At 41.1% G+C, this 25,960-nt stretch overlaps 2 protein-coding genes across 22 annotated transcripts in view; one reads left to right on the top strand and one right to left on the bottom strand.

Annotated features, from left to right (window-relative positions):
- BAZ2B (bromodomain adjacent to zinc finger domain 2B) overlaps nt 1-25,960 on the bottom strand; it is a 382,320-nt gene that overhangs the window by 245,359 nt on the left and 111,001 nt on the right. The window lies entirely within an intron of this gene.
- LOC115851105 (Golgi-associated RAB2 interactor protein 4-like) lies at nt 18,559-20,334 on the top strand. Its single transcript, XM_030852827.2, has 2 exons — nt 18,559-19,435; nt 19,616-20,334. The coding sequence occupies exons 1-2, from the start codon at nt 18,559-18,561 to the stop codon at nt 20,332-20,334; spliced, it is 1,596 nt and encodes a 531-aa protein (XP_030708687.1).

Genomic DNA, 25,960 nt, shown 5'->3' with positions numbered 1-25,960 from the left:
GCTTCTCATTGCAATGGCTTCTCATTGTGGAGCATGGGCTCTAGGTGCGTGGGCTCAGCAGTTGTGGCACGTGGGCTCAGTAGTCGCGGCTTGCAGGCTCCAGAGCACAGAGCACAGGCTCAGCAGTTGTGGCGCACGGGCTTAGTTGCTCCGTGGCATGTGGGATCTTCCCCTTCCCACAGGGCTTGAACCTGTGTCCCCTGCATTGGCAGGCAGATTCTTAAGCACTGTGTCACCAGGGAAGTCCTGGTAACTCTATTTTTAGTTTTTCAAGGAACCACCATACTGTTCTACATAGTGGCTGCACCAATTTATATTCCCACCAACACTGTAGGAGCGCTCCTTTTTCTCCACACTCTCTCCAGCATTTATTATTTGTAGACTATTTAATAATGGCCATTCTGACTGCTCTGAGGTGACACTTCATTGCAGTTTTGATTTGCGTTTCTCTAATAATTAGTGATACTGAACATCTTTTCATGTGCATGTTGGCCATCTGTATGTCTTCTTTGGAGAAATGTTTACTTAGGTCTCCTGACCAATTTTTTTTTCTCTTGATATTAAGCTATACGACCTGCTCATATATTTTGAAAATTAATCCCTTGTCAGTACATTAGCATGCTTGATACTATCCCAGAGGTCTCCTAAACTGTCCTCATTTCTTTTCATTGTTTTTTCTTTTTTCTATTCAGTGTCAATGATTTCCATTACTGTCTTCCAGCTCACTGATCCATTCTTCATCCTCATTTAGTCTACTATTGATTCCTTCTGATATATTTTTCATTTCAGTTATCGTATTCTTTAATTCTGTTTGATTGTTCTTTATATTTTCTTTATTTTTTGAATTTTTTGAATTTACTTACTTTTTTATACAACAGGTTCTTATTAGTCATCAATTTTATACACACCAGTGTATACATGTCAATCCCAATCGCCCAATTCAGCACACCACCATCCGGCCCCCCTCGCCCCACGGTTTCCCCCCCCGGGTGCATACGTTTGTTCTCTACATCTGTGTATCAACTTCTACCCTGCAAACCAGTTTATCTGTACCATTCTTCTAAGTTCCACATACATGCGTTAATATATTTGTTTTTTTCTTTCTGACTTACTTCACTCTGTATGACAGTCTCTAGATCCATCCACATCTCAAATGACTCAATTTCATTCCTTTTTATGGCTGAGTAATATTCCATTGTATATATGTACCACATCTTCTTTATCAATTCATCTGTCGATGGACATTTAGGTTGCTTCCATGACCTGGCTATTGTAAATAGTGCTGCAATGAACATTGGAGTGCATGTGTCTTTTTGAATTACGGTTTTCTCTCGGTATATGCCCAGTAGTGGGATTGCTGGATCATATGGTAATTCTATTTTGTTTTTTAAGGGACCTCCATACTATTCTTCACAGTGGCTGTATCAATTTACATTCCCACCAAAAGTGCAAGAGGGTTCCATTTTCTCCACACCCTCTTCAGCATTTGTTGTTTGCAGATTTTCTGATGGTGCCCATTCTAACTGGTGTGAGGTGATACCTCATTGTAGTTTTGATTTGCGTTTCTCTAATAATTAGTGATGTTGAGCACCTTTTCATGTGCTTCTTGGCCATCTGTATGTCTTCTTTGGAGAAATATCTATTTAGGTCTTCTGCCCATTTTTGGATTCGGTTATTTGTTTCTTTAATATTGAGCTGCATGAGCTGTTTATATATTTTGGAGATTAATCTTTTGTCTGTTGATTCATTTGCAAATATTTTCTCCCATTCTGAGGGTTGTCTTTGCGTCTTGTTTATGGTTTCCTTTGCTGTGCAAAAGCTTTGAAGTTTCATTAGGTCCCATTTGTTTATTTTTGGTTTTATTTCCATTACTCTAGGAGGTGGATCAAAAAAGATCTTGCTGTGATTTATGTCAAAGAGTGTTCTTCCTATGTTCTCCTCTAAGAGTTTTATAGTATCTGCTCTTACGTTTAGGTCTCGAATCCATTTTTTTTTTTTTTTTTTGGCGGTACGTGGGCGTCTCACTGCCATGGCCTCTCCCATTGTGGAGCACAGGCTCCAGACGCGCAGGCCCAGCAGCCATGGCTCACGGACCCAGCCGCTCCGCGGCATGTGGGATCCTCCCGGACTGGGGCATGAACCCGTGTCCCCCGCATCGGCAGGCGGACTCTCAACCACTGCGCCACCAGTGAAGCCCTCAAATCCATTTTGAGTTTATTTTTGTATATGGTGTTAAGGAGTGTTCTAATTTCATTCTTTTACATGTAGCTGTCCAGTTTTCCCAGCACCACTTATTGAAGAGACTGTCTTTTCTCCATCGCATATCCTTGCCTCCTCTGTCATAGATTATTATTTTTTTGTTTTGTTTTATTTTTGTTTGTTTGGTTTTTTGTGTGTGTGGTACATGGGGCTCTCACTGCTGTGGCTTCTCCCGTTGCGGAGCACAGGCTCCGGACGCGCAGGCTCAGCAGTCACGGCTCACGGGCCCAGCCACTCCGCGGCATGTGAGATCCTCCTGGACCGGGGCACAAACCCACGTCCCCTGCAACAACAGGTGGACTCTCAACCACTGTACCACCAGGGAAGCCCTGTCATACATTATTTAAACATAGGTGCATGGGTTTATCTCTGGGCTTTCTATCTGGTTTCATTGATCTATGTTTCTGTTTTTGTGCAGGACCATATTGTCTTGATTACTGTAGCATTGTAGTACAGTCTGAAATCAGGGAGTCTGATTCCTCCAGCTCCATTTTTTTCCCTCAAGACTGATTTGGCCATTCGGGGTCGTTTGTGTCTCCATACAAATTTTAAGATTTTATTGTTCTAGTTCCGTAAAAAATGCCATTGGTAATATCATAGGGAATGCATTGAATCTGTAGATTACTTTTGGAAGTATAGTCATTTTCATAATGTTGATTCTTCCAATCCAAGAACATGGTATATCTCATCATCTGTTGGTATCATCTTTAATTTCTTTCAGCAGTGTCATAGTTTTCTGCATACAGGTCTTTTGTCTCCCTAGGTAGGTTTACTCCTGGGTATTTTATTCTTTTTGTTGCAATGGTAAATGGGAGTGTTTCCTTAATTTCTCTCAGATTTTTCATCATTAGTGTATAGGAATGCAAGAGATTTCTGTGCATTAATTTTGTATCCTGCTACTTTACCAAATTCATTGATTAGTTCTGGTAGTTTTCTGGTGGCATCTTTAGGATTCTTTATGTATTGTATCATGTACCTGCAAACAGTGACAGCTTTACTTCTTCTTTTCCAATTTGTATTCCTTTTATTTCTTTTTATTCTCTGATTGCCATGCCTAGGACTTCCAAAACTATGTTGAATAATAGTGGTGAGAGTGGACATCCTTGTCTTGTTCCTGATCTTAGAGGAAATGCTTTCAGTTTTTCACCATTGAGAATGATGTTTGCTGTGGGTTTGTTGTATATGGCCTTTATTATGTTGAGGTTGGTTCCCTCTATGCCCACTTTCTGGAGAGTTTTTATCATAAATGGGTGTTGAATTTTGTCAAAAACTTTTTCTGCATCTATTGAGATGATCATATGGTTTTTATTCTTCAATTTGTTAATATGGTGTATCACATTGATTGATTTGCATATACTGAAGAATCCTTGCATCACTTGGATAAATCCCACTTGATCATGGTGCATGACCCTTTTAATGTGTTGTTGGATTCTGTTTGCTAGTATTTTGTTGAGGATTTTTGCATCAATATTCATCAGTGATATTGGTCTGTAATTTTCTTTTTCTGTAGTATCTTTGTCTGGTTTTGGTATCAGGGTGATGGTGGCCTCCTAGAATGAGTTTGGGAGTGTTCCTTCCTCTGCAATTTTTTGGAAGAGTTTGAGAAGGATGGGTGTTAGGTCTTCTCTAAATGTTTGATAGAATACACCTGTGAAGCCATCTGGTCCTGGACTTTCGTTTGTTGGAAGATTTTTAGTCACAGTTTCAATTTCATTACTTGTGATTGGTCTGTTCATATTTTCTACTTCTTCCTGGTTCAGTCAGAAGGTTATACCTTTCTAAGAATTTGTCCATTTCTTCCAGGTTGTCCATTTTATTGGCATAGAGTTGCTTGTAGTAGTCTCTTAGGATGCTTTGTATTTCTGTGGTGTCTGTTTTAACTTCTCCTTTTTCGTTTCTAATTTTATTGATTTGAGTCCTCTCTCTCTTTTTCTTGATGAGTCTGGCTAATGCTTTATCAATTTTGTTTATCCTCTGAAAGAACCAGCTTTTAGTTTTATTGATCTTCGCTATTGTTTTCTTTGTTTCTATTTCATTTATTTCTGCTCTGATCTTTATGATTTCTTTCCTTCTGTTAACTTTGGGTTTTCTTTGTTCTTCTTTCTTTAGTTCCTTTAGGTGTAAGGTTAGATTGTTTATTTCAGATTTTTCTTGTTTCTTGAGGTAGGCTTATACTGCTATAAACTTCCCTCTTAGAACTTCTTTTGCTGCATCCCGTAGGTTTTGGATCATCGTGTTTTCATTGTCATTCATCACTAGGTATTTTTTGATTTCCTCTTTGATTTCTTCAGTGATCTCTTCGTTATTTAGTAACGTATTGTTTAGCCTCCATGTGTTCGTGTTTTTTACGTTTTTTTCCCTGTAATTCATTTCTAATCTCATAGAGTTGTGGTCAGAAAAGATGCTTGGTATGATTTCATTTTTCTTAAATTTACTGAGGCTTGATTTGTGTCCCAAGTTGTGATCTATCCTGGAGAATGTTCTGTGCGCACTTGAGAAGAAAGTGTAACCTGCTGTTTTTGGATGGAATGTCCTATAAATATCAATGAAATCTATCTGGTTTATTGTGTCATTTAAAGCTTGTGTTTCCTGGGCTTCCCTGGTGGTACAGTGGTTGAGAGTCCACCTGCTGATGCAGGGGACGCGGTTTCATACCCTGGTCCAGGAAGATCCCACATACCGTGGAGTGGCTGGGCCCGTGCGCCATGGCCGCTGAGCCTGCGCGTCTGGAGCCTGTGCTCCGCATCGGGAGAGGCCACAAGAGTGAGAGGCCGACATACTGCAAAAAAAAAAAAAAAAAAAAAAAAGCTTGTCTTTCCTTATTTATTTTCATTTTGGATGATCTGTCCATTTGTGTAAATGAGGTGTTAAAGTCCCCCACTATTATTGTGTTATTGTCGATTTCCTCTTTTATAGCTGTTAACAGTTGCCTTATGTATTGAGGTGCTCGTATTCTGGGTGCATATATATATTTATAAGTGTTATATCTTCTTCTTGGATTGATCCCTTGATCATTATGTAGTGTCCTTCCTTGTCTCTTGTAACATTCTTTATTTTAAAATCTATTTTATTGGATATGAGTATAGCTACTCCAGCTTTATTTTGATTTCCATTTGCATGGAATATCTTTTTCCATCCCATCACTTTCAGTCTGTATGTGTCCCTAGGTCTGAAGTGGGTCTCTTGTAGACAGCATATATATGGGTCTTGTTTTTGTATCCATTCAGCAAGCATGTGTCTTTTGGTTGGAGTATTTAATCCATTCACGTTTAAGGTAATTATCGATATGTATGTTCCTATGATCATTTTCTTAATTGTTTTGGGTTTGTTTTTTTAGGTTCTTTTCTTCTCTTGTGCTTCCCACTTAGAGGAGTTCCTTTAGCATTTGTTGTAGAGCTGGTTTGGTGGTGCTGAATTCTCCTAGCTTTGGCTTGTCTGTAAAGCTTTTGATTTCTCCTTTGAATCTGAATGAGATCCTTGCTGGGTAGAGCAATCTTGGTTGTAGGTTCTTCCCTTTCACCACTTTATGTATATCATGCCACTCCCTTCTGGCTTGTAGAGTTTCTGCTGAGAAATCAGCTGTTAACCTTATGGGAGTTCCCTTGTATGTTATTTGTCGTTTTTCCCTTGCTGCTTTCAATAATTTTTCTCTGTCTTTAATTTTTCCCAATTTGATTACTATGTGTCTCGGCATGTTTCTCTTTGGGTTTATCCTGTATGGGACTCGTGGCACTTCCTGGACTTGGGTGGCTATTTCCTTTACCATGTTAGGGAAGTTTTCGACTATAATCTCTTCAAATATTTTCTCTGGTCCTTTCTCTCCCTCTTCTCCTTCTAGGACCCCTATAATGCAAATGTTGTTGCATCTTATGTTATGTTGTCCCAGAGGTCTCTTAGGCTGTGTTCATTTCTTTTCATTCTTTTTTCTTTAGTCTGTTCCACAGCAGTGAATTCCACCATTCTGTCTTATAGGTCACTTATCCGTTCTTCTGCCTCAGTTATTCTGCTATTGATTCCTTCTAGTGTAGTTTTCATTTCAGTTATTGTATTGTTCATCTCTGTTTGTTTGTTCTTTAATTCTTCTAGGTCTTCGATAAACATTTCCTGCATCTTCTCGATCTTTGCCTCCATTCTTTTTCCGAGGTCTTGGATCATCTTCACTATCATTATTCTGAATTCTTTTTATGGAAGGTTGCCTATTTCCACTTCATTTAGTTGTTTTTCTGGGGTTTTATCTTGTGCCTTCATCTGGTACATAGTCCTCTGCCTTTTCATCTTGTCTATCTTTCTGTGAATGTGGTTTTTGTTCCACAAGCTGCAGGACTGTAGTTCTTCTTGCTTCTGCTGTCTGCCTTCTGGTGGATGAGGCTATCTAAGTGGTTTGTGTACGTTTCCTGATGTTCTTTATATTTTCTAATTATTTGTTGAAAATTTCTAATTTCTCACTCTGTGCATTCATTCTCCTCCCTAGTTCTTTGATCATCTTTATGATCATTACTTTAAATTCTTTCTTGGGTAGATTGCCTATCTCCACATCACTTAATTCTTCTTCTGTCATTTCACTTTGTTCCTTCCTCTGAAAATATTCCTCTGTCACCTCATTCTGTCTAAATTGCTATTTGTATTTTTACGTGTGTGGTGGGTTAGTTACATTTCTTGACCTTGGAGAAGTGGCCCTCTGTAGGAGATGTCCTATGCATCCCAGCAGTGCACTCCTCTCTGATCACCCAAGGGCCAGAGGCCAGCTGGTCCCAGGGTGGTGTCTGGCCTGTGTCTGCAGGCTGTGGGACTGTAGTTTTCTTGCTTCTGGTGTCTGCCCTCTGGTGGGTGAGGCTGGTCTAGAGGCTTGTGCAGGCTTACTGGTAGGAGGGGACTGTGCCTGCCGCCTGGTGGGTGGAGCTGGGTCTTGGTCCTCTGGTGGGCAGGGCCATGTCAAGGGGTGTGTCTAGAGGCAGCTATGGGCTCAGAAAGTCTTTAGGCAGCTTGTCTGTTTATGGGTAGGGCTGTGCCCCTGCCCAGTTTGTTCTTTGGCCTGAGGCCTACCAGCACTGGAGCCTACAGGCTGCTGGGTGGGGTCTGGTCTTGGCGCCAAAATGTCAGCCTCTAGGAGAGCTCATGCAGATGAATACTCCCCTGTATATTCGCCACCACTGTCTATGTGCCCAGGACTACAGTCTGACTACTGCCGCCTCCCAGCTTCCCAGAAGATGCTCTAAGACGAGCAGGTAGGTCTGGCCCAGGTTCCTATCAAATTACTGCTTTTGCCCTTGGTCCCAGTGTGCATGACATTTTGTGTGTGGCCTTTAAGAGTGAGGAGCTCCTGCAGTCAAGCCCCACTGGCCTTCAAAGCCAAATGCTCTGGGGGCTCCTCTTCCCAGTGCCGGACTGCCAGGCTGGGAAGCCTGACATGGGACTTGGAACTCTCACTCTGTGGGAGAACCTCTGTAATATATTCTCCAGTTTGTGGGTTGCCCACCTGGGGTGGGTATGGGATTTGATTATATCACAAGTCCACCCCTCCGACCAGTCTAGCTGTGGTTCTGTCTTTATGTCTTTATCTGTAGAGGATCTGAGGATCTTTTCTGGTAGCTATCAGTCTTTTTCAATGATGGTTGTTTTGCAGATTGTTGTGATTTTGGTGTGCTCGTGAGAGGAGGTGAGCTTAGGGTCCTTCTACTCCGCCATCTTGACCACTCTCCAGGGAAGTATAGCATCTTAAATAAATGGTGCTGGTAAAACTGGACAGCCATATGCAAAGGAATGAAACTGGGCTACCACCTTACATCATACACAAAAACTAGCTCAAAATGGATTAAAGACTTGAATGTAAGACCTGAAACCATAAAACCCCTAAAAGAAAAGATAAGCAGTAAGTTCCTTGACATGGGTCTTAGCAATAACTTTTTGGTTTTGACACAAAAAGAAAAGGCAACAAAAACAAAAATAAACAAGTAGGACTAAATCAAACTAAAAAGCTTCTATGCAGGAAAGAAAACCACCAAAAAAATGAAAAGGCAATTAATACTGAATGGGAGAAAATATTTGTACATCACATATCTGATACGGGGTTAATATTCAAAACATATAAAGAATTCATAAAACTCAAAAGCAAAAGAACAAACAATCTGAATAAAAAATGGGCAGAATATCTGAATAGACATTTTTCCAAAGAAGACATACAGACAACAGATACATGATTAGGTGCTCAAAATCACTAATCATCAGAAAACTGCAAATCAAAACAGTGATATATCAACCTCACACCTGTTAGAATAGCTACCATCAAAAATACACACAATAATAAAGTGTTGGCAAGAATGTGGAGAAAAGGGAATCCCTGTGCATTGCTAGTGGTAATGTAAATTGGTTCAGTCACTATGGAAAATAGTACGGAGGGTCCTCAAAAAGTTAAAATCAGAACTACCATATGATCCAACAATTCCACTTCTGGGTATTTATCCAAAGAAAATGAAAACACTAACTGGACAAGATACATGCACCCTGATGCTCACTGCAGCAATATTTACAACAGCCAAGACATGGAAACAACCTAAGTGTCCAAGTGTCCATCAATGTATAAAGAAACAAATAAAGAAAATGTGATACATACATACACACACACATATATATATGTATATATATGGTGGAATATTATTCAGCAATAAAAAAGGAAATCCTGCCATCTGTGATAACTGTATGGACCTTGAGGGCATTATGCTAACTAAAATAAGGCAGAGAAAGATAAATACCATATGATCTCACTTATACGTGGAATCTAAAAAGAAAAAAACACAATAAGGACAACCAAACTCATAGACACAGAGAACAGACTGGTGGTTGCCAGAGGCAATGGATGGGGGTGGTGCGTGAAATGGATGAAGGGAATTGAATATAAAATAATGTCATGGGATGTAATGTACAGTATGATGACGATAGTTAATATTGTATATTTGAAAGTTGCTAAGGGAATAAAGTTCTCATTACAAGAAAAAAATTTTGTAACTATATGTGGTGATGGATGTTAACCAGACTCACTGTAGTGATCATTTCACAATATACACAAATATTAAATCATTATGCTGTACACCTCAAGCCAAAATAACATTATGTGTCAATTATATCTCAATTTTTTAAATTCCCCTTTTAAAAAAAGAAATAAACAAATTTGGGAGTCATTAGCATTTAGATGCTATCTAAATCCAGGTGAGTGAATTATTTCACAATAAAGTGATGACAGTGAAAGAACAGAAGTTGTGCAAGGACTGTAGCCTGGAGCATGGATGGCGAGATGAAGAGAAACAAGCAAAAAAGTGAGAACAGAAAACTAGGAGAAGAAACAAACTATGAAATTCTGGAATGAAAAGTAAAAAGCATGTTTCAAGGAGGATAGAGTGGTAAAATGTGTCAAATGCTACAAGTTTTGTCATGAAAGATGAGAACTGAGAGCTGACTGAAGTTACAGAGGTCACCAGAGACACTGGCAAGAACAGTTTCAGTGAAGTTGATATGAAGCAAAAGCATGACTGAAGCCAGATCAAGAAGGAATGGTAGGAGAGCATTATAAGTAGCAAATATAGAGAATTAGGACAATAATGAAGGGAATGAAAATGTCGAGAGGATTTTTTTTTTCCTAGCATGTTGATGGTAATAATCCAAGAAAGGGAAAAACTATGATGCAAGAGGAAGATAAGTGAGTAATATGAAGACACTATAGGAAAACAGAAGGTGTTATGTCTATGTAATAAAAACCTCAGGGGTATGGGGGAGCAGGAGGGTGAGTATACCAGGGCTGACCTCCCAGAACTACCTCAGGGCAGATCTCTTTGAGATACCTTTCAAAGATGATTTGATGTGATGATGAGTGTGGGTAATACCAGGCCCATGGAACGAAGAAGTTTGGCAAAGGCAAAAATCCTAATGGCAATTATTTATTTCTCTTTCCAGTAGGCCATCATATTTTTGTTTCCATTATTTGCATGCCTAAGAAATTTTGTTTGTTCTCAAACCTATTAAGGTTAGTAATATCTGATACTGTATTCATATAATTCAGTTAATTACAATATAAAACAATCAGTGCAAAAAGAAAAGGTATTTCCCTGAAAATTCAATGCTTCTGAAAAACTTGATAAAAGTGGGTTTTTAAAAAAACTTACTGTTAAATTAGATGTAGGTAAATTATATGTAGGTAAAACAAGTATAAAATACTGGCAGGAAACATGATAAAAAATGTACTAGGATCTGCACCCAGAAATTTTAGTAAGTGGCTAAGTTCTGGCACCAATTTAAAGAATCTGATATGAAACTTCTATTCGGGGAGTTTGTTCAAGAAAAACAACAATGTGTGTTCAAGAAAGACAACAATAATTTCCAATTAGGGAATCTATCCTCAAAGAAAAAGTATGGATTGGCCCTCGCAAACACATTAAAAACTTGCAAATGAATGTGAAAGTTTCAATTTATTAAATGCTTACATCTAAATGTGTATGTCTTTTTTTATGATTTCCCATTTTGAACTAAAAGGATTAAATGAATAGCTGTCAGCTCCAAATGCACTGGAGAAGTTTTCGTTCCTGTAAATTCTACAAATAACAGAAGCCATTTTTAAAAATTTAAGTATCCACATTTAAATATTCTAAATAAAACGGTTAAGATACTTTCCCTTCTTCCTTAAATAGTTGCTTTTTTTCTGATACTCAGAATCACCTAACAAATCAACCAGCTATTTCCTATGTATTAGCTTTATGGCCATAATATGGTGATGCTTTCAGTAAATGACTAGGACTTTGTCCCTATGTCAAATGGCGCCAGCCAGACAGCTTTCAAGTTTTCCAGTTCTCTCTCTTATGAGAAGGCTTGTAGCAGTGACCTGCTTGCTGCCTGAATGCTTACTTAAAAATAATCTTTTTAACATTATTGACCTAAATAAATGGCTTTTTTCTTTACAGGCCTACTTATTCCATATTTTAGCAAAAGTCACCTTTACAATGCTCATTAAGAAATTTCTTATTTTAAGTATGAGTAAGGCAGAGTTAATATTTAGAATTTAAATGTATTAATAAGTCATTTTATGTGTGGTAAAGATGCGGATTATTGTTTTTACAATAATATAATTATTTCACAGCTCCAGCCTTAACATTAAAAATCACATTAAAAAAAAGATCGTGGGCTTCCCTGGTGGCGCAGTGGTTGAGAGTCCGCCTGCCGATGCAGCGGACACGGGTTCGTGCCCTGGTCCGGGAGGATCCCACATGCAGCGGAGCGGCTGGGCCCGTGAGCCATGGCCACTGAGCCTGCGAGTCCGGAGCCTGTGCTCCGCAACGGGAGAGACCACAACAGTGAGAGGCCCGCGTACCGCAAAAAAAAAAAAAAAAAAAAAAAAAAAAAGATCGCCATTTAATTGTTAACTTATTGACGATCTAGAGTCTGTGGTAATTATATTATGATTAGAAGTTACATTCGGCATAGCAAAAAAGGATTTGAGAGGATCTCAAGACAAAAAGTCATCACTTGACTCTGGAAAATATATTTTCATTTTGTGACCCAAATAGTTTTGTTTGTTTGGGTTTTTGTGTGGAAGGTACTAGGCTATATTCAAGTCTGCTGAGTAGAAGTAATCAAATCACCTAATTCTACATAAAACTCAGAATTTTTCTTGCAAATTACTACTAAGCTTTTTATCAAGCTGCCTTAAAAATGTTAACTAATCTTCAGCTGAACCAGTTTATTAACTTCAGGCTTAAAACTTCCTTACTTAAAAAAAAATTAAGCAAGATCACTAATTATTCTCCCTGTCTATATCCAAACACCACTAGCATAAATGAATTAGTTATTTTGAACATTAAAAAACTTACTCAGTTATAAAGGATAACTAAAAATGCATTGAAAAATTAAAATTATTCAATACAAAATATAGACTAGAATAATATAAACTCTAAGACTAAATAATATAAAGTATGAAAACTTGATTTTCAGGTAACATTTTGATCCTACAAGGTCTTACATGTGTTAAGTTCACAACTAAGAAATGATAACGTCTCTCTCTTCTCCCTCTACATCTTCCACAGTGCTAAGAGAGATACCTTTCTGAAATCTAAATCTAACTAAATCTAATTATATCTCTCCCCCTTTCTAAATACTTAATCTTAAAACCCCATAACTTGGGACCTCCCTGGTGGCGCAGTGGATGGGATTCTGCACTCCCAATGCAGGGGGCCTGGGTTCGATCCCCGGTCAGGGAGCTAGATCCCACGTGCATGCTGCAAATAAGAGTTCGCATGTCACAACTAAGGAGCCCGCCTGCCGCAACTAAGACCTGGTACAACCAAATAAAGAAATACATATTTAAAAACAAAAACAAAAACAAACCTATAACTTTAATGATGTCCCATCACCTGCAAGCTTCTTCACTGCTTATCTAATCTAAGCCTCATCTTCTAACGTTATTTGCTAACACTTCCTACAATGTCTGAGTTCCTTAAGCCTGACTGTCCCTTCCCACTTTGCCTACCTGGCCATACTTCAATTAATTCTTCAAAACTTTGCTAAGATGGCATGCCCCCCCCCCAAAAAAATTTGCTAAGATATCAACTTGTTTAATCACTAATATTTATTGACTATGATTACACTACCAAGTTTAAGGTCCAGTGACATGTGTTGTAAATATGTAACTTTTAGATGAAAAGATGCAGGCAGTCCTTTCCCTCAGAGAGTTTAACAATATGATGACTTTCTCCCTAAAACCTTACCCCTCTGAGCTACCTTTCTCAGAGCTACCTCTTTACATTAAATCTAATTCTTCTGATGTACTTATCATACTTTATTGTAATTATTTATATGACTCTTTCCTCCTACTAGCCTGTGAACAGGGAGAAAAGTAACTGTTATTTATCTCTATAGTCTCAGCACCTGGCCAAATGAATTACCAATAGTAGTTGCTCAGTGCTACAATGAATTTTATGAGCAAAAACAATTTGCCAATGCATCTTTTACGGTCATACTTTGCCATTATATCAACATATGTAAATGAGCTTTAATTTTAATCTATAATATAGAAAAAATAATCTATGAATTAATTGTGAGTCTTCCTAACAAATGATAACTCTAAAATACAACTTTAGCCCTGTGTTTCACAGTTACTACTATCATCTTGGATGGGACAATTCTTCATTGGAGTGAGGCTATTCCAAACCTTGCAGATGGTTAATACTGCTGGCCTTGCACTCTCAGTGTCAACAGCTGCCCTTTAGTCACTATGGAATCAATACATCCAACATACTTGAAAGTGCCCCCTAGGTGAATAATTCTCCCTTGATAACTCCTGCTTATTTCAACTTTGTGACTTTGTTCAACTTTATTTGCAAATAAATCTACTCCATAGAGAATGTTGCTGTGTATCTTTAAAACTAAAAATTAAAATACGTGTAAAATAAAAAATTTAATATAAAATCATTTCTTTGTATATGAGGTATAGATTTAATATTTAGCCTCTCTACCTTAAAGAGATATACATAAGCAAAAGAAAGACTAAACAATTTATTTAAATATAGGATGAAATCATACAGAGTCCAATTTGAGGGGATACATGGGCTATATTACTAAGGCTTTGAATGGAATGTCACATTTGAGAGAGATGTGCATAGACTCAGATATGACCAGACAGCTTCAATGAACTGCTTGGAAAAATCAACCTGGAACCCTGCTTACAAGGTCCCAGGCAAAGCAGTTTTTAAAAAGAAATTATATGGTCAATCAGTATTCTTGCTGTACTTATAAATAAATGAGGCCAAGTTTAATATAAACAAATTTGTTTCACTACGATTATCTTTGGGGAAAAGTGGGGTAATTGTAGAGAGAAAAATTATGTTGGCACCTTTGTAGACATTAGATTCTAGTCCTGTTAACTGCCTTTGAGCTTTTGTTATATACCTGTAAACTGGACTAGATCCGAATTCTTCTAGTTTCCTCAAATATCTGGCTAGACTCACCAAACTAATGTTTCCCATTTTCTCCCACACTTCTGATTGGAAATCACCAAGAATAAAGTCAACCCTGGAGCCCCACTTACCAACTGCTCCTAACCACTGACACTGCTGCAAAACTAGAAAGTATTGAGCCTTGGGTACACATCTCACAGCTGAAAAAGGCCCCACCTGATACCTGGTCCTGTATAAACAATGGAGACCTACAAATCAAACTGATGAGGAAAAGAAGTAGCTGATATCGATGTAGACTGCTTCTGCCCAAGATGCCGGATCAAGACTCCCTACTCTAGCTAAACATGAAACCCTTTCTTTTTTTCTTTCTTTCCTTTATTCTGACATTGGCCTGGAAAGATAATACCCTCATTTGTATCTCCCAGGCCATTGCTAAGGGAAGTAATCTTTGGATTTAGAATAACTCTTTATTTCAGGCTAGAAGAAAATCGAACTTAACTCCTGGCTTGAATGGACAATTGTGCCCTGATAGGATTTATCTTTGTCTGTGATTATCATTATCCTTGGGCTTATGAATGCTTAGATGACCAGTGCACAGCTGGGCAATGCCTCTTAGGTTATTTAACTGTGCCACTCACTGTTCTAAAAAAAAAAAAAAAAACCTACCAGGAGGATTTTCATGATACAGGGTTCGCTTCCTTTGGCAGGGCTGTATTTCCCTGGTTAGGAGTAAATATGAATGAGAATATAATCAGAAGCCTCTCCTTAACTCTTGAACGTACTGCAGAATCCGCTGCTGCTAAAGCATTAGCTGCCCAGCAAAGATCCTAACACTCTCTAGCCAAAGTTGTTCTTGAAAATATAATAGCCATTGATTATCTTCTAGCTAAGCAAGAAGGTGCTAGGGCCACCACCCCCCGTTGTATCTGGATTGACATTTCTGGGAAAGTTAAAACTCAGTTACGTAAGACCATTGAGCAAGCCACTTGGCTTAAAAGGGTGACTCCAAGACCCCCCTTCAAGGGGGTCTTTGACTGGTTTGAGTCCTGCAGACCAGGGCTCTGAAGTGCACTCCAAACACTGGGAATTATCCTGCTCATAGTTAAATCAAAATAATCTCCCTGGCACTGTATTCTCTCAAAAATTTTAAATGCATTTTGCAGCAGCCAACTGCCAAGCAAATGATATCCCTAAGACTGGAATGTCAGAAAAGTAACCAAAAGAATGACCAACTTAAAATTCATGAACCTGGAACTGTGATCCATAGATGTCATAGAGATTAAGCAAAAACTTCATGCCACGCCAAGGATCAGTAGCTGAGAGTGACACTAATACATTAATTTTTAATCACATCTCTCTGTTAAGCTGAGAGTCTGATCAAAGGGGAGGGAATTGTTAAAGAGGAAACCACTGGCCCAAAATGGCATCACTTGTGCAAAAGCCCATAATTTTACCAAACCTAGACTTAATACCTGACAATTGCAGTTATGCTCTTCCCCAGAAATGTAATCTTAATCAACCAGTTTAGAATTTTCTGGTTGGCAGCAATGAGGTAATCTGTCACATGGGCCCTCTCCATCCAACCTGCACCCCGCCCCAACCCTGCCCCCTGCCCCCAGAGGAAAAAGAAGCAATCTGCACCTAAAAAATCCCTGCCTTCCCTTGACTTCAAAAAGATGTCCTGGTCTAAAAGTAATTCTTTCTTTTCTTTTGCTAATAGCTCCCTTGCCCCACCCTTCCATTTTGTACAACCCCTTGGAGTGCCCTTCTAGTTGCTAATGGGATGCTGGCTGATTCATGAATTGCCTAATGAAGCCAACTAGACCTTCAAAAAAAAATTTTAGTAACGAAAAATAAGAAAAATTTGCTAGGGCTTCCCTGGTGGCGCAGTGGTTGACAGTCCGCCTGCCGATGCCGGGGACGCGGGTTCGTGCCCTGGTCTGGCAAGATCCCACATGCCGCGGAGCGGCTGGGCCCGTGAGCCGTGGCCGCTGAGCCTGCGCGTCCGGAGCCTGCGCTCCGCAACCGGAGAGGCCACAACAGTGAGAGGCCCGCGTACCGCCAAAAAAAAAAAAAAAAAAAAATCAAGTAATCAGCTCAATAGATGCAGAAAAACCATTTGAAAAAAAATCAATAATCCTTCACGATAAAAATTCCCAGAAAACTAAGAATAGAATTGAACTTCTTAAACTTCACAGAGGGCAATTCTAAAATAAAACTACAGCTAACAACATACTTTATGGTGAAAGATTGAATGATTTCCCCTGAGACAGGGAACAATGAAAAGATAACTGCTCTTAACCCATCTATTAAATGAGCAGGAGTGTGTGTGTGTGTGATTGTGATAAAATTCACCACTGTAATTTTAGAGTGTACAATTCAGTGGCATTCAGTGCATTCACAATACTGTGTAACCATCACCACTATGTAGTTCCAGAATTTTTCATCACCACAAAAGGAAATCCTGTACTCCCCATTCTCTGCTCTCTCCAGCCCTAGGCAACCACTAATCTAATATCTGTCTCTATGGATTTGCCTCTTCTGGCTATTTCCTATAAATAGAATCATACAATATGTGGCTTCTTTCACTGAGTATAATGTTTTCAAAGTTCACCCATGTTGTGACATATATCAGTACTTCATTCCTTTTTATGGCCGAACAATATTCCACTGTATGGAGAGACCATATTTTGCTTATCCAGGCATCTGTTGAGGGACAGGTGTGTGTATTTTAACAGAAAGATAGCCTTTATCCTCAAGGAATGAATCTCTATGGTGGGATTTCAAGCATAACATCAAACTGGAGATAAGAGAGTTGGCAGCAAGGGCCTTTCTCAGAACTTTCAAGTCACAATTTAGAAATCACTTGTTCTGTGACTAGCTCTGTGGGAGTGGCAATGAGGCGGGATGTCTAATGGTACATGCTCCCCACAGGTGTCAAGGCTTCCAAACCACTTCTGCCTGGTAGGGAGGTTACTACAGGACGGCATCTGGCAGGCTCTTGGAATCAAAGCTTACATCTCAGGCTACTCACCCCCCATTTCACTGGGGGAGGACATGTCATAAGAATAACTAGGTTTCCACACACAGGCTGTTTGCACAAGCATAAAGGAAGGGAGGATCTGAGTGATCCCCTGGATAATTTAATCCCCACGTCAGCCCAACTGCTGTCTTGGGTTCTCTCCATAACATATATACACACATAAAATTAATTACACAACTTCTAATAATGCACCAAATAGGTCCTCTTAAAGGTAGTTAAATCAGTCCAGTTTGAAAACATTTGGCTGGGCCAAGCTTTCTTTGTGAGGCTAAGTACTGTAGTGGTTCAGAACAAAGGCTTTAGAATCAGGTAGACCTACATTCAAATAGTGCCTCTGCTACCATTAGCTCTGGGAATTTAAACAGGAGATACAACCTCAATTTCTTCACCTATAAACTGGGAACAGTAGTTAACAGTACCAAACTCAGTGCATTCTCACCACCATATGTGAAGAATGCAGCATGGTGCCTAGGAGAAGCAATTTTTAATGTGATTATTAAAAATCACCGTCGTCAACGTTTACTGAGATTTTATGAAAGGACAGACTAAGGATCGCAACTGCCAACTCTACGTTATTCGATACAATTAAACCATGAGCTTAAATGGTTCAAATTTATCCCATCATCTTACATTCCTACAGATTTCATCCAGTAGCTGAATTTGGGGGAGGAAAAGAAAAAGGACCCACACAAAACTTTCCCAGTTGAAGACATTTTTATTTCGGTACACACCTGAGTCCCTGGCAGGACAGGCCTGTCCTCCGCGGGAGGACATGTCCTCCCCCTCCTTTGGGAGAGGATGGGGGCCCTGCCCTGAGGGGGTAGCTGGGGGATGAGGCAAAGGGCTATGTGACAGTGATAGGTCACAATGAGGCAAAGGGCTATGCGACAGTGATAGGTCACAAAGGGCCCAGAGGATAAATAGGCTGTGCCAGGGGGTTAGGCTGAGAAAGTGGTTACTTCTCTCACTAGGACTGAAGTTCACCACACCCTCTTGGGGAGATAAAAACCCAGAAGCAGAAGTGAGGGGAGGCAGAGGGGGAGCCTACCATACCCTCTCTACACACTTGAAGAGATTCAGCCTGGGGTCCAGGCGCCCTACAGCGTCCCCGCTGTGATCATCTGTGCCCCTACCCACACCCCTGCCTCTGGGAGACCCTGAGGCAAAGCTGGGGGCCTGTGGGTCGGGCTTGGAAGACCTGCCGTAGGGCCGCCTGTGTGTGACTTACAAGCACCGCAGCTCGCTCTTCTGCCAGTGAGGCCGAGGGAGGGAAGAGCCAGGGGCCCACCTTAACCGCGCTGCCTGTCGTGATCAAAGGCAGCCATGAGTGGGGACTCTCTGCTCCCGTATCACACGGCCCAGAGCAGCACCGGGGTGGGCCTGTTCAACACCACCACGGGGAAGCTGCAGCAGCAACTGCGCAATGGCGAATATGACATCTTCAAGTACGCACCGATATTCGAGAGCGACTTTATCCAGATCACGAAGAGGGGAGACCTGATTGACGTGCACAACTGTGTCTGCATGGTGACCGTGGGCATCACATCCAGCAGCCCCGTCCTCCCACTCCCAGACACCATGCTGCTGGCCCGATGGGTCACCGACTGTGAAGAGCACGCTGAGCACAGCCAGGCCGCCAAGGGCAAGAGCCACGAGCCTGCAAAGACCTTAGAGCTCACCAGGCTCCTTCCCTTGACGTTCGTGAGCATCTCCACTCACAATCGCGAGAAACAACAGCTGCGCGTGAAGTTTGCCACTGGCCGCTCCTGGTACCTGCAGCTGTGTGCCCCTCCGGACGCACAGGAAGACCTCTTCACCTCTTGGGAAGAGCTGATTTACCTCCTGCGACCACCAGTGGAGAGTTACAGCCGCACCTATGCCGTTCCAGCCTGGGACATGATCGGCCTGCCTGTGTTCGAGGAGGAGGAGGACGGCAGGAGCCCAGCAGTGGAGGATTTCCAAGGAAAGTGGGATCAGGACCAGGTGAGCATCTGCAGCCTCCACACGTGCTCTGAGCTGTCCGGGGTCACGTCTGCCGCTTTTGCTGGCGGGGAGGGGATCCAACTGGACTCCCACAAGCCCAACACCATGCCCGATGTGGCCACTGCAAAAGCAAAACCTACAGTGCTTGACAAAGCGTCAGCATCGCGGGCAACGACAAAGGTGGAGACAGCAGGGGTGGCAGGAGGCACCGCAGCGGGTGCTTTGAGCGTGGCAGTGATCAAGTCTCCTGCCCTGAAGAGCAGAGCATGGCCACAGCAGCCACAGCCAGCAACGGTCCAGGAGGAAGCAAAACCAACATAGCCACTGGGGGCACTGCCAGAACATCCCTGAGGAGCAGGAAAACGGTGCTGCGAAAAATTCAGGGTATGCTTGGCAGGTGCCGCGAACTATTCAGGGTATGCTTCCAGCATGTCCACCAGTCTCTCCCCAGAGGCCGGCGTGACTGTGGTCGGAGCAGAACCTACAGGCAAGACTGCTGAAGGAAGAGCCAACGAGGAGGACGAGGGGACCCTCATCTCAACCTTGCCACAGGAAGGCAAAGTGAGTGAACAGGATGGCAGCTCACAGAGGGTGTCCCAGGCCCGCAAGGGAAGAAAGGAGAGAAGGGAGCACTGGGGAGAGGACAGAGCTCTTACGAGCCCCTCGCTCTGCAGTTCAGTGGAAAGCCACCACAAGGCAGCAGGGAACAAGACCATCCAGAAAGCAGCTGGCCCGTGCTCAGGCGGCCGCAGAGCCACTAGAGATGACCAAAAGGACAAAGGCCATGGCAGCCCGGGGGGCAGCGAGCAGGGCACTGCTCACAAAGACATCAGCCGTGCTCCCATCACCAACGAGTCCAGGATCTCGCACAAATCGGGCAGGAGCTTATCTACAGCGAGTTCAGGTCCCACCACCGAGAGACTCAGCAGGATCAGCTCTTTCTTCAGGAACGTCAGAGCCAGTCTTACTACAAAGACAGTGGCCTCCTCACGCGATAAATATGTGAGCATCATGGCGAAGCCAGTGGAAGGGACCCGAATGGAGGCCATCGTAGAGACAGCAGAGAGTGGCCAGGGGCTGGAGATCACTGGAGGTGTGACATCTGAGACCGTGTAGCCAGTGACCGTTGAAGCCCATCAATAGTACCTAGAGCTGGGAGCTGCAAAGGGGACCAGGGCTCAGGGAAATACCCCTGGAGAGCCCATTTCAGCTTCCTTACTGCAATTTAAATAAAAAACCAAACAATCTGAGAATGCATGGTGTCTTGTCGGAATTTCTAGTTCCTGAAGCCCAGCCATAGCCTCACAGTGGATTCTGTGATGTCAGCTGTGCCACAGTCTGAGACCCAGTGTCCAGACAAGGGCAGCCCCACCTCACACACATGCTCAGCGCCAACAGCAGTGCTGCATCTGGCCTCCACTCCTTTCTGGCTTGCCCCCCAGGGCCATGGCTCAAAGTCAGACTATGGTCTGGGAAGCTCTCCTTCACTATCCCCCTATTCTTTTTATAAACGCTTATTTCCCCTGAAGGTCTGTAAACATAGCAAGAACAGGACTCATGTCCCCTCGGGCTATTCAGTGGACAGAAGTATTAGCTAGCAATCAGAACCGCAAGCACTCTCATCTAGACTTAGCCGTTCCCTGCCCAGGTATTAGCTCGCAATCAGAACCGCAAGTATTAGCTAGTGTGCCATCGTAAGCATACCACTCGATGACATTTCACAAGATAAGCAACCCCACGAAACTAGCACCTGGCGAAGAATCAGAACGTCACTGCAACTCTGGAAGTGCCCCCCTGCAGTCACTCAAGGGTAACCACTACCCTAGCTTCCAACACCATAGATGACTGTTGTTTGCTTTTTCAACTTTACATACTGGAATCACATAGTATGTACTCTTTGACTCTAGTTTCTTTCCCTTAACATTATATTTATGAGGTTTGTGCATGACTTTCCTGGCGATCGTCCATTTATTTTCACTGCTATACAGTATTCCATTGTGTGATGATACTACAACTTATTCTGTTATTGATTTAAGCTATTATCAGTTTTGGGCTATTAAAAATAGTGCTATTATGAACATTTATATACAGATCTGCTGGTAAAAATATACATAAACTTCTTTTCGGCATATACATAGGAATGGAATTGAATATATGCATATGTTCAGCTTCCGATTATACTGCCAAGCTATTTTCCTTCCAAAATGACTGTGGAAATAATAATTCCCACCAGGAATGTATTAAAGTCCTGGTTGTTCCACATCCTTGCCAACATTTGATACTGTTTAGCTCTTTCCTTTTAGCCATTCAGGTGGGATATAGTGACTTTTCTCCCTTTTTCATGATAAAAATATACTTAAAAATATATAATTGGGCTTCCCTGGTGGCGCAGTGGTTGAGAGTCCGCCTGCCGATGCAGGGGACGCGGGTTCGTGGCCCGGTCCGGGAAGATCCCACATGCCGCGGAGCATGGGCCCGTGAGCCATGGCCGCTGAGCCTGCGCGTCCGGAGCCTGTGCTCCGCAACGGGAGAGGCCACAACAGTGAGAGGCCCGCGTACCGCAAAAAAAAAAAAAAAAAAAAAAGTAATGCATTAAATATGCTATGGTCTGAGTGTTTGTGTCACCACCCCTTCCAAATTTATATTGAAATCCTAACCCCAATGTGATGGTATTAAGAGGGAGGGCCTCTGGGAGATAATTAGTGTAACCAGCCCAAACTGACCCTATCCTGTTTCTAGAAGGATAACTGAGTTGTTTTTTAAGAGACTACAGAACAAAACCACCAATCATGCAGCTGAAGCATGTGCAGAGGAGAAAATTTTGACCTCAAATACACCTGGAACCAAAGTTTATCCCCCTGCTCCATGGAACCAAAGGACCGGGACATGACCGGAACGAGAACACCAGAACCCATTCAGAAGCAAAGGGTCCATCGTCCAGGAAGATGTGATGTTGAAGCCCCTTTACCATAAATGGCCAGGTTCCAAAGCTCTCCAAGTGGAAGATCCACATACCAACCCTACCAGCTAACTCATAAAAGCTTGACCGAACCCTAGATCTTAGAGACAGATTTGAGCCTTGCCAGCTCACATCACAATAAAGCTTCTTCTTTTCTCAAAAGCCTGTACCATAGTACTGGCTACTATGTGAATCAGGCAGTGACCCCTTGCTAGCTAACATTAGGACATGAGGACAGAGCCCTTATGAATGAGATTAGTGCCGATATAAAAAAAGGCCCCAAAGAGCTCCCTTGCTCCCCCAACCACATGAGGACACAGCAAAACAAGATGGCCATGGTCTATGGAACCAGGAAGCAGGCTGTCACCGGACTTGGAATCTGCCAGCGCCCTGATCTTGATCTCACAGCCTCCAGAACTGTGAGAAATAAATTTCTGTGGTTTACAAGCCACCCAGTCTATGGTATTCTGTTACATCAGGCTAAACGGACTAAGACAGAATATAATACTAGTAATAAAGTCACAAGAGACAACATGAAAATGCCAAAGCTGATGCTTCTGCTCCAAGTTATCAGCCACATTATGAGGAAAAAACAAGGATGACCTCAGCTAAAAATAACTATGAGTTTAACAATACATCATTTGAAATATAGATATCTACTATTGTTAACAACTACCCCCCTACATGTTCAATGCACTTTGAGAAACTGGTTAATAATATAAAGTCTTCATCATTAGCAAAATATTTTAGGATCCTATTTATATCATCTTTATCTCATTTTATTTTCATTTATATTCATTAGTACATCATATATCCTACATACTATATTAGAATATTATTAGATTTATGTAGTTCATTAAAAATGTACATATATTGGTGATCTATGCTCCAAAAAATTTTAACTGATAGGGAAGCACAATCAAAAATAGTTCAGAACAAGACCATTAATATAGAAGACTGGAGGCTAAAAATCATGTAGTCTAAGAAGAATTAAGAATGAACCAGATTTAAAGACAATACCCTAACAAAGGTCACCCAGCAAGAAGCAATTACAGTTGACCCTCAGTATCCACAGGTTTCATATCTGCAGGTTCCACATCTGCAGGTTCCACATTCACAGATTCAACCAACCGAGGATCAAAAAATCGTTGGAAAAAAAATTCCAGAGAGTTCCAAAAAGCAAAACTTGAATTTGCCCCAAATCCAGAAACTATTTACATAGCCGTTATGTTGTATTTACAACTATTTACATAGCATTTACATAGTATTAGGTATTATAAGTAATCTAGAGATGATTTAAAGTATACAGGCATCCGATTTTAACCAGTGAGAACACCGAGACCCAGAGAGTCGAGATAACTGGCTGGAGATCATCCCATAATGATACATCACAATCTTCACATTGATAGGGGAGATGTTTGATGCTGTCACTGGAAACCTTCCACAATCCCTCCCAGAACTAGCCTTCCCGGGATTCATAAACACCAGTTAACTCCCAAGAAAGGACACAATATGCAGAGATGTCCTAACTCAGTATATTTTTTAAAAGTGATACATTTGGCTTGGGCTTATCTTAATGGCTAGTAGGAGAATCATGGGGAATGAAATCAACCAGTTTTGGTATTCTGTGCCCCAACTCAAAAATAAAATAGGTGTTATTTTAAAGTCAAAAAAAAAATATATATATATATATATATACACATACATACAGGAGGATGTGCCTAGGTTATATGCAAATACTATGCAATTTTATATAAGGGTCATGAGCATCCACAGACTTTGGTATCCACAGGGGTCCTGGAAACAATGCCCAACCTAGGGACTACTGTTTTGTTAATCAACCACTCAAAGGAAAACCAAGTAAAAGTTCTCCAAAACTAAACAAAAAATAAATCTATAAGATAGATTCAATATAAGAATTAAAATTTTTAAAGGCAACAACCAGAGGAAGGAAACTTTAATTTAGGTTTCTAAAGCAAAAAATTCCAAAAGGTATGTTATTTCTTAATTGCAAAAAAACGGGGAAAAAAATGAAGGAAGCAAACTTCTAGCAATCTCTAATAATTCCTATTCCCAATATGGACATTATCAGATTTATCTACATTTCAAGAGGAAAACAAAAAATGCAAAGAAGCACGTTTTAAAAGCTGCTAACTAGCCTTAAAACACGACATTTTACATTTTAAAATATAACTTTTTTTTTTTTTGGCCACGTCATGTGGCTAGCAGGATCCTATTCCCCGACCAGGGATTGAAGCTGACCCTGGAAGTGAAAGCGCTGAGTCCTAACCACTGGACCGCCAGGGAACTTCCTAAAATTTAACTATTTTAAAACATTTATTTCTTGACATGATAAACAAATAACAGTCTGGTTAAATTTAATAATATTTTAATACCTTCTTACAGAGTTTAAGATCTGTATTTATTTTTCAAGGTTCACTTAAATAACATGTAAAAAAAATTTTGACCACAGGAGGCTAACATCAAAATAATATCAAAACTCATCCCCTAGAAAAACATGTATTATTTTAATACCTACAAATGAAAAGCACATTATAAACATTTTAATGTATAATAATATGGAAATGGAAAGTGATCTAACCGTTTCACAAGAATGAAAATCTCTTTCCCAAGCTATTAGAAAAGCTCTTTCATCATAGTGTAGCTTTCTAGGCAAGTGAAGAAGTCTGAAGCAAAGGAGTTAAGTTGCCGGCTTTTTTTTTCCCTCCCTGTGGGAGCCTGTGGGTGGGTGGGGGTGTGAGGGCCTCTCGGGGCTCAGCATGGACCCAGCCCTGTGCCCCCTCCACCCCGAGCCCCTGCACACGAGCACTGCGCTGGTCAGCGTCTGCCCAGGTGGGCAGCAGCCTCACCTTGGCCTTCTTCACACGCTCCACGGCCTCAGCATATGTTCCTAGGGGCTGGTGCCGAACACCTGCACAGGGCGGGCAGGTTTGAGGGGCCAGGTACCGCTGAAGCAGGGCTGACTATCGTCCTGGGGGCCTCACGGGGTTGGGGGAGCACACACAGGTGATGAATAAAGGTGTCTGTCTATCGGTTAGTCCTTTCTACTTTTTTTAAGGCCTCCTAGTCAACAGGCCTTATGTCGCCTGCTTATTTCTATTAAAACAAGAGTAGGAATGGGACACAACAACTACAGGTGATGACTTAGAATGCACATTAATTTCAGTTACTGGCCATCTTAAAAGTTCCCTAGTCTGCTTCTGTTTCTATGGTAACAAAGGTAGAATCAGGAAGCAGAAGCAAATACTTTAACAGTTAAATAGTGAGAGTCAAGTATTGAATGGCATATACAGTAATTTCATTTTAAGAAAATCTAAAATGTAAAAAGGAAGAAGGGAATCATATTTCATACAATCTTAAAGACTCAAAAGGAGGAGCCTACCAGTCCAGTATTTTTCCCTTGATTGTTTTAATTGAGAATTATTTACATTTTACTTTTAACTTTTCTAAAAATTTGATTCCACTCCCACCATGGGTGGCCACAAAAACAAAACAAAAACTTAGAATCACCAAGTGTCCTGATTCACTTTCTAGAACAAAATTCACAGTACTAGATTTAAGGCTTTTAAATATGATACCATATTTTGTGATCCTAAATAGAACGTGATTTTAAGATTTTTCTTTGAAATAGTGATCCTAATATGACTTTTTAAGTGAAGCAAAGCAGCTATCTTTAAGAATGAAAATAAACCTTCTGTTAGTACGGATATGAACCTTTCCTGTACACACACACACACACACACACACACACACACACACACA

Source organism: Globicephala melas, chromosome 7 (assembly GCF_963455315.2).
Source record: "Globicephala melas chromosome 7, mGloMel1.2, whole genome shotgun sequence".
Taxonomy (NCBI): domain Eukaryota; kingdom Metazoa; phylum Chordata; class Mammalia; order Artiodactyla; family Delphinidae; genus Globicephala; species Globicephala melas.
The sequence above is the reverse complement of the archived record's forward strand: the minus strand, read 5'-3'. Positions and strand labels throughout refer to the sequence as shown.

Bases quoted from the DNA above. Each gene is read 5' to 3' on its own strand.
- LOC115851105 (XM_030852827.2), top strand. From the start codon at position 18,559: ATGAGTGGGGACTCTCTGCTCCCGTATCACACGGCCCAGAGCAGCACC. The intron at 19,436-19,615 runs GTGCTTTGAGCG...TATGCTTGGCAG, and splicing joins GGCAGGAGGCACCGCAGCGG to GTGCCGCGAACTATTCAGGG.